This window comes from Neopelma chrysocephalum, unplaced genomic scaffold (genome assembly GCF_003984885.1).
Source record: "Neopelma chrysocephalum unplaced genomic scaffold, ASM398488v2 Primary Assembly neopelma1_72, whole genome shotgun sequence".
Lineage (NCBI taxonomy): Eukaryota > Metazoa > Chordata > Aves > Passeriformes > Pipridae > Neopelma > Neopelma chrysocephalum.
This window is the reverse complement of record NW_020897732.1, coordinates 6,272,856-6,286,627: the sequence shown is the minus strand read 5'-3', so window position 1 is coordinate 6,286,627 and position 13,772 is coordinate 6,272,856. Positions and strand designations below refer to the sequence as shown.

The following is a 13,772-nucleotide window of genomic DNA, read 5'->3' as shown; positions in this document are numbered from 1 at the left end:
CCAATTAAAAGTTTATCCCTTCACTTGTATTTAAAACCACCAAAAAACCCCCCCAAAAAAACAAAAAAAGAAACATACTGAATGAACTTAGCAGAAAACAGTCCTTTCTGATTAAATCTGTTTGTGAAAAGTTTCCATCCTAAGGATACATTTGCAGCTGGGTTATAAATCCTGTGACCATCCCGACAGGCTATTTCCTGGATCAATTGCAATATCCAAGGAAAAAACCCAGATGTTATAGATATTTCAGCTTTTTGTAAGGGCCCTGGTGTTATATAATCCTTACCATTCTGTGATGCTCTTGTGTGCTCTAATTACAGAGGTTTCAATATCGATCGGATGGTACCTCATCCCTCGTAATTCCATGGCTTCATCTAATGCACCCACAACATAAAGTGCATCATGGCGTTCTGGTTGTAAAGGAAAAAAAAGTCAATGATTCTATTCTCCAGTACATTAAATTACAAAAATGTTCACATTAAGAAATAAGTAAAATAAGTATAACATAAGTTATCCTTGAATTTCTGAAATCCCAATGTGATTTCAGAACTAATGTGCATTTTCCATTACTGAGGTGCAATGCGGAGCAAAAAAGCAGAAGAAAGGAAGGAAGGCAGAAATACTATTCCCATTGGAAGAAGACAAAGGTGGAAATTTTTATTCAAAGACAGTGGCATAAATTCCTGTTTTTCTCCCAGGTGGATGTAGAACAGACTCATTCTTTTTTTAAGGTGCTCTAAATAGACAATAGGTTTCTTGTTTCTCTCTGTTTTTTTAAAACAGAAAGGACAGATTTCATCCTAACAGTATGGCTAGGAACTCCAACTGGCCAACAGCCCCGACTTGCCAGCTCAGCCACCTCTACTCGTGGCTTGGGCTTCCCAAACATTATGGGAAAGTAATATTTTCCAAGTGCAGACTTGGTGTGCCTGGCAGCGCTGGTTCACTTACATGAGTACACAAGACAAGGAATCTCATCGAAACAAATAAGAAAATACTGTACCTTCCTGACAGAAACCCACCCACCCCACAGCTTCTCCTGCAGGCTACTGCTTGTGTTACATTTCAGTAACCAGCCCCGCAGGCTTAAAGACAGGAAAATCTGAGAAATGGACAGCTTCTGTGAATAGGTTTATGACAGAGGAATTATTAGAGGACGTGGTGGTCACAGGAGGGACAGGGCTCAGACTCCCACCAGGCTTTTTCTACCTGCACAAATGCATTCCTGCGGACACAACTGCCAGAGCAAATGACAGCAGTTTCAGCTGCATTTCATATTTTTCAAGCTGAAGCACTAGACACATTAACAGTGCCAAAATGTCATTGGTGGAGGGGATTTATAGCACCTGAGGGGGAGCAAAGGAAAAGCAACTGTTTCAGCAGGGAAATCTCTCCCTCTGTTTTATTTTCTGATTATTTTAATCAAGGTTTTTTTGCAGTTCTACAGGTTTCACAGATTGAACATGTCAGGTACCGCAGGTGCAGAGATGTGGTGTCAGTCTCAAAATAATCCAGATTATTTGCACAGACCTGGATGACGGGAAAGCTCTTACCTCCATTTGCATCTGTGAGTTCCGTTCTTCTCAGGAACCCCAGATAGCCAGTTCTAGCCCAAATAGTCTGTGTGTCTCCAAAGCTGAGTCTCGAATTAAAATGATCTGATTGCAAAGATTCATCTCCATAGATGGTAAAATACCCACTGGCGTTGTGAGTGCTGTGAACCCATATCTAAGTTAAAAGCAATTATACTGGTATTAATTAAAGTAGCTTTCGAGAATGGAGCATTTTGAAAATTCCTGATGCAAATACTTTTAGTTATAGCTAGAAAATACTATAAATGCCTATACACCACAGTGCTCTTTCTATAGTTCCCCCCTCCTGGTTCAGTGTATTTACTCCAGCAGAGCATCCTCCATGAACACCAGACAGACAGATTATTTTAAAGGGTGAAAGCCAGGGACCTACAGGAAGGATTCACTTCATTGAACTCAAGGCATCATGGAAATTTTTATGATTTCAAATTAATGAAATCTTACAGAAACACTCAAATTAGATTGTAGTTTTAATTATGACTAAACACATTCTTCATTTTGTTAACTAGATTTTTAACTGCTTGAAAACAACATTTTTTTTCCTCACTGTAGAAAAATAAAATAAATTTGAAAAACATATAGCCTCGCTAAACTCAGTTAATGGGAGTACTTCAGTGCAATGAAGCACAATGATTATAGAGAACAGCACTAGAAAACCATCTAGCTGAAATTAGACTAATCAATAAATTTACTTTTCATGTAAGTTTCCATCAGAATTAGCAAAGCACCAAGTATAAAATACAGTTAGCAAAAGCAGATTTTTTTCATTTTTTTAACTTAAGCTATTATTAGCATTTAGCAAGTATGTTACTAGCAATTTTAATAATGATACAAATATTATGCTCCACACTTTATATACTATACAGATCAGTAGAATTCACTATTTTCTTAACTGGGCATTTGATAAGATGTATTATAGGAAATCATTAGCATGCATGACAATAGCTTTATCTCTGCAATTTAGTTCAGAGCATACAAAGTTCAAGTTCTCATGACTCACCTCACCAAGATGAGAATCTCCTAAGGGTCCCTTTGTTTCTGGATTAGCAATAATGATACGTACTCCTGGGAGGATCTATTGAAAGAAAACACAAGGTAGTAAGAAAGCAGGTACTGGCTTATGCAATAATATTCTGACTCTTTGTCCCCAAAGAACCTTCATTAAAAACTAGAAGAAGTCCTTAAAAAGTTAAAGTAGACTTATAACATAAAAAACTAAAATAATCCATAGATATAATAAATTCTGAGATATCTGGGAAACGCAACAAAACTTCTCTTTGTGAAAGTCCTCCATCAAACGTTCACCTACAATACAAAAATCCTACCAAATGGCCCCAGTCTCTCTGAGAGTACATATTAGGACAGACAAACCCCCCAGTGCTACCCACATGAACCTTTGGCCTGAAACAAGAAGCCAGAGGCATTACGCAATCTCTCCAGAACGATGACCTGTTAACGATCCCATATAAGTGATGTTTAATCACTACAGAGATAGATGTTAAACCTTAAAATAGAAAAGGAAGCATCCTCTGACTATGAATGTTTGCAGAGATATGGATGGTAAGCTTTAGATGAGCATCCACAGCATCAAGAGTCATCGATGAGCAGGGAGTGCCTCGGGGGCTCAGTGCAGCACCAATGGCACATCATCTTCCTTCCAAAGGCAGAGCACACTCAGCTGTAGACCTCGGTCACCAGCACGTGGCCAGACACTGCAGCCAGGGGCAGAGCTGAGAGCAGCACCCCTATCTCTGTGTAGAGCTGGTCTTGTGTCCTCACCTTGTCCCCACAGCGATGTCACCAGCAGGGACGGTCCCTCTGCAGGTGCTCAGTAGCCCATGAGTTCAGCGTTGGTCATCTCAGACCAGTTCTGAGTGAAGGTGGGTCTACACTGACAGAAGTGCCTGCACTAGTGTCACATTTGCTGGCTGTTTCAAGAGTGAGATGCAGGGGATGAAATACCTTCTTTTTGCATAAAAGAAGGAAATGATTTTTGCATGAAAGAGGGAGGTACAGCTTCTGAGAGGGCAGTAATGCTAAAGTTACCACCATTGTGCTGTAACCTCAACAGTAAAGGAAGGACATCAATCTGCACAGCTGATAACGCCTTCCCCAGCACTACTTTTATGTGAAAATGAACAGAAATGGATATTTAGTGAAAACATTTACCATAAAAGGTACATGTAAATCCTCTTTCAGTACTTACTTTTCCTGACTCCATGAGAGGCAAACTATGTGGAGATCCTCTTTCGACTAAACGAACTCTGTAAAATACACGTAAAATAATATGCATAATACATGGTTGCATTTATTTGCTTTCCATTAACATTTATTTCTAAAAGGAATGGTTAATGGTTGCAGAGTTTAATGTTATTTCAGGAAGAGATGAAGCTTATATCTGTAGAACATAATCAGACTCAATGTTTTATATTAGTCAAGACTTATGGCTGGAAAAATAATGAAAAAAAGATGTGTGTGAATGTTTTCTTAAATAATAAATTCTTCAAATGTAGTTGGTGCCTTTTATTTGATTTTGATAGACTTTTGTAAATGGAATTCCATGCAAAAATTTATTCACGACAAGAGGGATCTAAAATATTGATTTCCCAAAGGAACATCATAAAAGTCAGGGCACAAACACAAAAGCATGTGAGCTGAGTGAGCAACCACATTCCACAAGTATCTAACAGTTAAAATCAAAATCATATCAAAATAACTCATAATCTGGCCTCAGCTTCAAATCTGCATTTGCAATCTTTTCATTGTTTTCAATGGACAGTGGTTGGTAAACATTTTAATATTAAGAAAAATAATTTAATGAAAAATGTTATTACTGCCGAGGTCAGACCCTTTCTCTGAGTGTGGCTTTCTGGTGCTCTCTCTTCCTTAGAGAAATTATTTTCCCATTAAAGCAACAGGAATAGCACCTCTCCTTCAGCGGTATGATGGTCTGAAAGGAAATATCTCATTTAACCTTAGAAAAGTACTCAGCAGGTTAGAATGGAAGAGACTTTCAGGTCCTAAAATAGCTGATGATCTCAGCTAGTAGACGGCAAAGAAAATTTGGTAACATCTAAGCCTTCCTGTATCCTAAGTAAGTAACTTAGAAGTTCTAACAACCATGAAAACCTTAAACTTCCTACTCATGAAAATTATTCATAATCAACTTAACCAAGCTAAATCTGGACTGGTGTCCAAAGAGCTGTTCTTACCTCTTTCCTCCACTCAGTTCCTGATATTACAAAGGAAAAAAACAATACAAGATGCCTAAAAACCAACCCTGTAAAAGGTAAAGATGAAACATCAGAAGACAAGAAGATATAGCTAGGAGCAGATGGGTGGAGACGTGGATCCAGTTAAGCTGCTCATAAAACTGCAGTCTGTTAGGAGCAGTCATGATAGATCTTTTTTGGAATGTTTTGAGGTCTTTTTATAGCCAGAGTACCACAGTGCTCAGTTTGGGAAAGGAGGGATGAGACACAGAGAGACCTCAGCTTGAAGTCCCTTTGGAGAAGAAGAAAGCTTTGGCAAGTTCAGACCCTCAACATAAAGGAGACGGAAAAAGATCTTTTTTTTTCCTTTTTTTTTTCACTATTTCTTTGCTCCAAGAGTCTTCTATAAAAGATAGGACTGTTGAGGTCAAGGCAGGAATAGTGAATAGTGTTTTATCTGCAGTTCTAGGAAGTCTCTCAACCTTGATGGATGGGGCAGGGCTAAGCCCTGAGACATTGCACATCAGTGTGAACAGCTCCTCACACTAGCAGAAAGATACAACCCAAATACCCAGCAATTTCAGATGGCTTTTCCAAGTCATTCCGAGATGAAAAGGATGTAAAGTGCCCTACAAGGGGCACTTCCTGGAGCAGGCACAATTAGGCAGCTGCAGCCTGACCTGCAAGGTGTGTAACAGGAACAACTTTCCAATGTCTGTTCAACAGCCACAAAACTCCCAGACAGAGCATGAAGCACTAATTGCCACTTCTGTGTGTTACCTTTCATGTTACATTGTCCTTGTTTTACACTGTCCTTGTTTTACTCTCTGAAACCTCTGTTGTGTTACAGGTGCGCACAAGTGCCTGTGTTTTCTACAACATTTTCTGCTGAGCATCCCACCAGCTGAAGAGCAGTAGAGTCCCCACTGGATTCACAGCAAAAGCAGTGAAGCTACAACATCCATCTGTTCATCCAGGGACACAGATACAGGGCAGCAGAAACCCAGCCCACAGGAGCTTCACTAGAAGATGTGTGTGCAAGTCTAAATTAACAGTACTCTATAGAGGGGACATCTTCATCAGCCACGCTGTTCAAATGGCAGCCAAATCATAGGTATTTAGGAGTCTTCAGCAAAGGTTGTAAAAATAACTCTCTGTATATTGAAATGACATGAAATATTTCAAAAACCAGTTGTTACTAATGCCTACATATTTCTGCCTTTGTATACATTTCTTTGTTCTGTAAAATCCATATTAGTGTAGAAACAGAAAATGCCTGAGTTTTCCCAAACAACTGACATCTCTATCTTGCAATAGATATTTGCAGACAGGTAGCTATTCTTGGAAGAACTAGTCATCATCTTATCCACTTGGTACCTCCTTTAACAGACAGTTATCTTACCTATTATTTATGAACATTTGTCAAATAGAGATGATCTTAAAAAAAGACAATTAAATAAACTTCAGCCATAAGCACTGTTAAGAGGGATGGTGTAACCAAGGTCAGGAACTACTTTATATAATTTAAGATACATTCAAAGACAATTCTATTTGGATAACAGTAGCAAAAAACCCTCTGGGGCAGAAAACTGTATGTCAGAACCATCCAGCTGCCCAGAGATACTGCTGGCCTTTGTTCCCTTCCCATCATTAAGACATGCCTCCGTGAAGTGTTGCTGAACTCCAGGCCTAGCAAAAATCACATATAATAAAGTGATACATTCACTCAATGGAGTTGAGTACTGGAAATGAATCAACAGTCATAAATCTGACAACCTCCTCTTTGCTTTCAGCATCTGTGCTTCTCATCTTGTTCTTATTATCACCATCGTATTCTTCTAGTTCCTTTCTCCACCTATTTCATTTAGCCTTGTCTCATTTTTTAGCACTTGATGATCCAGAAGGTGCAATTTCTCAGTTTCCAGCTCTGTTAAACCTCTCCCACTCGTTGCTCACCACCTCAAATCCCTACAGAGTTCTCATGGCAGTGCACTAAACATAGAAACGGCATTTCCTGGAGGTTTTCTGCAAGGGCCGTTAGCACTCAAACCACTGGATTCCTTTTTAAAAAGTTTCTGCTAAGCTCACAATCCATTTGGGAACATGCTGTTAAACCTCTAAAAAATCCAAACTAATAAAAGATATTTTGCCACAAAGAGATTTCAAAGAAATATAAGTTAGACATGACATTCTGATGCTACCAGCTTTTATCTGCATACTTAATTTTAAATCTGTAATAGTCTTATTAAATCTACTGGGATTAGATACTGTGAATAAATTATGGCTATTGGGCAATAATTTTTAAAATTAGTTTTACTGTGCCTCAGCATAAAATAATTCGATTGTTCCCACTCTTTCCCAAGAGATTTCCACTTTTCCACTAACAAACACAGACAGTAGACACACTTGAGAACTTCTCTGCTTCCCTTCTAAGTGAACAGCACCACTATCAAGGCTGGTCTGATGATTAAGAATTGGTCTGGTAGGCAAACTAAAAACGCAGAATACAGGGCCCGCCAGACCCCTAACAAGAACCTCTCTGAATTACAGCTCCTTACAGTTTCCTTAGGACAATGTTAGCAAATCCTCTCCAAATTCACAAATAATCATAACGTGCTCCCAGGCAGCAGAGGTCCTGTTTCTCTGCAGTGCTACAGCCACTCTTTGTTAGGAGTGAAAACAACCTCTTACGAAGTGAGTACAAAGCCTTCCCACTGCTTTCTGCTGCCTTCAAGTCTTGCTGAGAAGGGCAGAGGAGAACGTGGCAGTAGAGCCAGACCGGGCAAAGAGCCTGAAAATCAAGTGGATGGGAGAAAACATGCTGCCTTTGGGCGTGAAAGCTACTTTTGCACCTTCTGGTGGTTTGCAGCCAAGCTGAGAGGGAAAACATAAATGAGAGACCTAATCTAGGGCAGACACGGGGTTTCTCTCCCACCAAAATGTCTGACTGAAGGGGAGAGAGAGAAGATGATTAAGAATTGTTTCGCTGTTGCAAAGCCATAAGCAATGATGATATGCAATGAATCTGTAATATTTACACAGAATAGTATAGGAGAGTATATTTTTCATAATTTTTTTCCACTGGTCCTTAAGAATTTTTCCTTAAAAAGAGAGCTGTACAGTTGAGAAAGCTGCCTATGTTTCAAAGTCTGGCTACCAGGTTTTAATAGGGAATACAGCTACACCACCAGTATATGCCAAACTTCTTTTCTTGCTACAATTTAATATATTGAACAGATTTCGTCTTTAAACCAAACACTTACTATAGAAGAGTAGGAATGAAATCTGACCTCAGAACAAAAACTGGACAGCTATAACTAACTGGGCACTGTGCAGCAAAGGGCTCTTGAAATAGAGTAACAAAGTCTTTCGGCCCAACTATCTTATACAAAACTGCAAATTTTGTTTATGCTCCTTTTTAGATCTGGTCCATTTCTGTGATGAAAACTCTCCAAAATATACTGCACAGCTTGCTAGTACTTCACACTAATCAGAGAGTTTGTCAGAAGAGCTATTAAATATTGCTTTGGGAATCTGCAGGGGCTGGCACGTGCGGAGTGGTACCAACCAACACTACAGTGCCAAAACTGGGCAATCCTTCAAAGCCGGCTGTGCTGTGGCTCTGAGAAAGACTTTGGAATCTGTGATTCTAATAGAGATGGAAAGAAGCTATGAGGTCATCCAAGTCTTGCTCTCTGCCAAAAAAAGACTGCTCCCTGCAGTGCACTTTTGAGTGCTTTGTCTGCTCCTGTTACAGTATTTCAAATGATGGGGCTTCTTCCACGTCCCTTCAGAGCTTATTTCTCAGCTGAATTTATTTCCAATCCAGGAACCTTTCACTTTGCAACGCTTGGCATGAACCAGTCTTAGCTTCCTCTTGTTATTTCTTACTACCTCTCCATGTCCAATTCAAAGGAGCTCTTCCCAGTGTGCCCTTTCTTTTTCAATATAACTCAGCTGAAGAGATTGACTTTTACCCTAACACGTGGTCAAACCCCACATCTTGAACTTTTTTCTTTCCTTTATAGCCATTCCCTCAAAGCTTAGCTATGGTAACTGCTCTCCTTCTCCCTGCCCATGTGCCAGCATCTTTTGTCCACTGGGCTTGGGCACTGGAGCACTTCCATCGTCTCCAGCTCGTATTTCTCTGCCTACTCCACTGACCCTTCCTCCTCTCTGGAGTACTCTGTTTTCATACCATGTCACTTTACAGTCATGTCAGCTTGGAAGTTCAATTTTTTGGTTTCTTTACTACCAGCTATTCTGCAATTTGATTTCTTTCAGTGGCTGTTTGGGGATGCTGCCATTTTTGAAAACAAAGCCTAGAGGAAACCAGGTAGGATGTGATGAACATATAACCTAATATATATATTTAAAATACAAAGTATGTAAGTCCCCTCCTTGCCCATAGTCTTTTTGTGGTAGAAAGCAACAGTCAGTGGTCTCTGGTTTCATTCCAGGCCTATTTCTCAAGTTTTCCTGCTGATTGTCATCTTACATTAGAAGTTAAGCTTGTGGGGGAAAAGTGGATATATTCTTATCCTGAAAGAAATTCATGGTTTGAAAATTTTTCTGGAACAGAAAAAGTTAAATATACACAGAAGTTGTAAATGGAATCTGAAAAAAATGTGGCAGGTTGGAAAAAGGTTATTTATGTTTAATGTTTCAAGTTTTTTGTTTTGTTTTGAAATTAAATTAATTAACTCTTCAAACTGAAAATGCTTTAGCCACCATCATGAACAAAACCTCAAAAGTTACAGTAATGGGTTTTGATCACTCCGAGAATTCTAAATTTTCTTTAAGCTGAAGGAAAATTTCCTTCAGCTTTTCAATTAGCTGAAAAAGATCTGTCAAAACTGACTCTTCTGAATTCAACACAATGGTCTTTCTGGTGAAAAAGAGACAATATCTAATTCACTAGAAATTGTAACCAAAATCTAATTGCAAGGCATTTAATGCCAGAGATCCTTTATGTTGTTATATCCACAGTGACTTCCCAGTTCTGACTCAAATGACTAAGAATTATTGCCATCAACAACATCTTTCAGACATATATTACTTTCCAATGCTGAGATGGTGCCTGGGTAAAACTGATGGTGGGAATGGGCTGATGCAGCCTGTTCTCATTTTCTGTAGTTAGAAGGAAGGGTCCTATAGGTAACACTGGGATCCTGGACTGGGGTCAGGGCTCTTTGACTCTCAAGACTTTCAGTGCATTTTCTCTTTACTCAAAGAACTAAATGTTTCTACATAAACTGTTTCAGAATTAAGTCAATTAGCTCATTGTACCAAAAAATGGAAATATGGATCAAAGAACATAAGCTCTGCCTTCCAAATTGACATACACGGTTCAAATAACCAGACCAGAAAAGTAGGAAAATTGCACAGCTGAACACGTAGAGTGAAGGGGAAATCTAGATAATGAAGAAGTTTCTCTGCATCATCCTGATTTCCTCAGAGCAGTTTTTCTCACATCGCATGACAAATTCAGAGAACGGATAAACGCAACTGAGACTGAAAAGGGACTTCTGGATTGAGGCAAACCTCAACCAATGAAATGAACAACCATTAAATCTTCTGTATGTTTAGGACATATTTTAATCCTGTTAATTTGATAATCAACAAGAATTAGCACTAAATCACTTCCTTTAATGTTGAGAATACTACACTATAAACCTAAATTACACTTCATGTGCCAAATTCCCTGAGGTCAAAAGCAGATAGCTTCCAATCCTTCAGATGACTGAACAAAGCAGCAGGAAAGGTTACACAACTATTTAAGACAGTTCAGAAAGCTGCAAAGGGATCAAAACGAGGCAGGAACTCTGGTTCAGGACGGGAATACTCAAAGCTTCACAGATTAAAAAATGCAATAGCAATTTTATCATAAAAGAACTATAGGAATATGTAAAAAAAGTAAGTCATGGTTATGTCTGTTTTCAGCCTTGAAGTACTTTAAAATGTTCAGCTTTCATCAGACATTAAATTTGTTTAAATTAACTTTGCACATTGTGTAAAGCACGATACACAACTATTTCAAGAGAACGCAGTGGACTAGGGCTCGGAAGAATTTGGTCTCCTGCCTTGCACCTCCTGAGCCCCATCAGGCACAGCATCACCTTTCTCTGTGCTTCAGGTTCACATTTGCAAAACCAAGCCTAATTGCTGCTCTAGCTGTTATCTTTTTATTCAGATTACAAATCTCTCAGGACATGGTGTTTATCACTAATTGTTTTTGCAGCACTTTTCATAATCACAGTTGTGATCTGACAATTCTGTTTAATGCAGTATGCTTTTTCTATTTTGTAACCTTTTGTCTTCTTTCTAATTGAGAGAAAGAGACTCTACATATAGGGAAAACTTTCATTATAACGAACTTGGACTCTGAAAATGCCCTCAACTAATGGAATTAGATTATTTGTTGTTAACAAATTATGGAAATTATTTTAGCTTTGCCGATGAAATATTCATATTCTACATTCACACAATGTAATCAAAGGTGGAACTTCTAAAATCAAATATTTTTTCTTTAACCTGTCCCCTTACCTTGTACAAGCTCCAAAATTCCTACACCAGCTGACTCACAATGCATTTTTGGGGAAAAAGTTGCAAAAAGTTCTCCTTAAAAACAACCAGGGACATTTCCTGTGCATGGAACACCAAATCATGGAGCTACTTTTCCAGCTGAATCAAAACTGGAGATGAGCACTCTGAAGAAAAGGTCAGCAGTGCCACAAGCAGCAGTGCCTTGTACACCTGCAAGCACTGAAAAGGGACTGTACTGCCACAGGAAACTTGCTGGGAATGCTGGCTGAGCTTCCTGAGATTTTTCGGTTAAGCAAATCATCCTCTGCAAGCAGACACTTCTAGTATATGCCACACTAAAAAGGTTATGTGAGGCTTGAGGCAACGTATTAAGGACTACTGAAGGGAGCCATTTAAGAGGATATTACATCTCTAACCAAGTTAGTGACATATCCTTACATAAATAAAGGATACTTTTACTGTTCAGAGCTCTCCTTCCCAAGCCTAACCATTCAGTATTCCTTCAGTGAGAGACTTTTCTGACAGCAGGAGCCAAACGAGTGCCTGAGGCTAGAAAGCTGTAGTGGGTCCCAAGGGTGACAGAGCCCATTTCCCAGGGGTAACTGCCATCATAGCACCCTCTGCTGAATTATTTGTCACAAAAAATTCACAGCATGTGGGATCGCAAAAGCCCTGTCCTGCAAAGGCTGGCAAGAGACGAGGGGAAAGGAAAGAGGAATGGAGAGCACTTAAAGCAGCTCCACCTCTTACAGCACGCTACAGTCTGTGTCTAGGCCTGCAGAAGCCACAAAGGCTTGTTCCAAATTTTACATGTATTCATTAAGTATTTTTCCTTCCAAAGCAGATGCCTTGTGAAATGTACTCTAAGGCAGCAGTATGGGAAAGCAGCACTTTTTCCTCCACTACTGAAAAAGCAAATGTACCCTATGCTGATCACTTTTGGCATTTTTAAAGAGTCCCTGTTTAGTGTTCCATTAGCAGTATATACCAAAGTGAGAGAAAACAGATTATGTTTCAGAATACATTATCTGTAAAAATCAAATACATAATACATTTTTTTGTAAAGAAAATGGAAGACTGGAAATTCCATGTTATTAAGACACTCCTGTAGCTGTGCAGCTAGACTCATGGCAAACTCTGGGAGAGAGAAAGAAAGAAGTATGGCTTGTAGGGAACAAAAAAGGAAGACTTTTTAATAAATCTTTCTCAGAAATGTGAGCAGCCAGATTGTTTTATCAATTCCCAAATTCCATGAGAAGCGTAATTGAAAGAGTAACCTGCAACACCAAAGAAGCCCAGTACACCCAGAAATGGGAAATTCTTTTTTTTTAACAGTGTCAGACACTCTTAAGGAATAAATATGTTGGTTCGTTTTAATGAGATAGAAATTTAATAAGCAGTAAAATTCCTAATAATTTACTGAAATTTAATGATTTCAGTTATTGGGAAGTTAAAAACTGGTTTGGAAAAACAAAGGAAAACGGAAACATTTTCCATTTAGTTCCTTTACTCGTACTTGAAGAATGACATGTAAATGGCACTTGCAGACAACAACACAAATGTTCAACTGCAGTTCACCTACTTTCCTGGAAAGCTGCAGCTTTTCGTTTTCCCTTTGTCTTTGTCTTACTTGCTACACATAACAGTATTCTCTTTTCCCTAAGGCCTCCAGGGAAATATAACTGGAATTTCTTGATTTCCAGTTAAAGTATGCTAAACCACATCCTCTCTCAAAAACCATATTTAGAGCCAACTCTCATTGTCCTGTTCCACTAAAGTCATAAAATACTTATCCCTTGAAGATGACTTTATCAAGGAAGAAACAGACCTGCTTCAAGGGAGGAAATACTTCAATAGCTAGTAATCTTGCCTTAGAAAGCAAACCAATTACTTTGTAGGGTTCCCACCCCCCGTAGTTATTGAATGTTTCTGCCTTTCTCCTGCCCTGCAACAGAAGCTGTGTCATGCCCAGAAAAACAAAGCATCTTGCAAAGCTTTTTAAATAGATACATTTACAAATTTTGTTATAATTCAATTCTTCGGTGGAAAAAGTGCAATTTCTTTAAAAATATTTGCTCCTCTTCAGTTTTCCAGGTCATCAGCTTTATTCCTAACAACTCACTATTCAGCACATAGAGGTTGAACAAGTCTCTTAGTTTGTTCCCCAGTACACTCAGAACAACAAGAGAGAACCCTTCCTCCATTCTAGGTAGACCAGGACTTCTCCTACAAGTCAGAATTGGAAGTGTTTATATGATGCTTATCAGCCCAAATTAATTTTTCTTTCTGGGAGATTTGTTTCCCATAGATCCGAAACAGTGCCAAAGGGATTTTTGAGATAGCGGTGTTTGCACGGTAGAAAAAACCCCCAATGCTCCTAAAAGGCCAAGGCTGTATCTTCTGAGCAAAAACATGAAGGAGG

General features: G+C 39.0%; 1 protein-coding gene across 5 annotated transcripts in view; it reads right to left on the bottom strand.

Moving 5' to 3' along the window:
- Positions 1-13,772, bottom strand: part of DIP2C (disco interacting protein 2 homolog C) — a 308,236-nt gene that overhangs the window by 7,782 nt on the left and 286,682 nt on the right. For all 5 annotated transcript variants that reach the window (XM_027686822.1, XM_027686824.1, XM_027686823.1 and 2 more), the window contains 4 exons: positions 3,799-3,856; positions 2,593-2,667; positions 1,554-1,728; positions 287-410 (listed from right to left, as the gene is read on the bottom strand). In XM_027686822.1, coding sequence (XP_027542623.1) covers positions 287-410; positions 1,554-1,728; positions 2,593-2,667; positions 3,799-3,856 — 432 coding nt within the window. The remainder of the gene's footprint in view (positions 1-286; positions 411-1,553; positions 1,729-2,592; positions 2,668-3,798; positions 3,857-13,772) is intronic.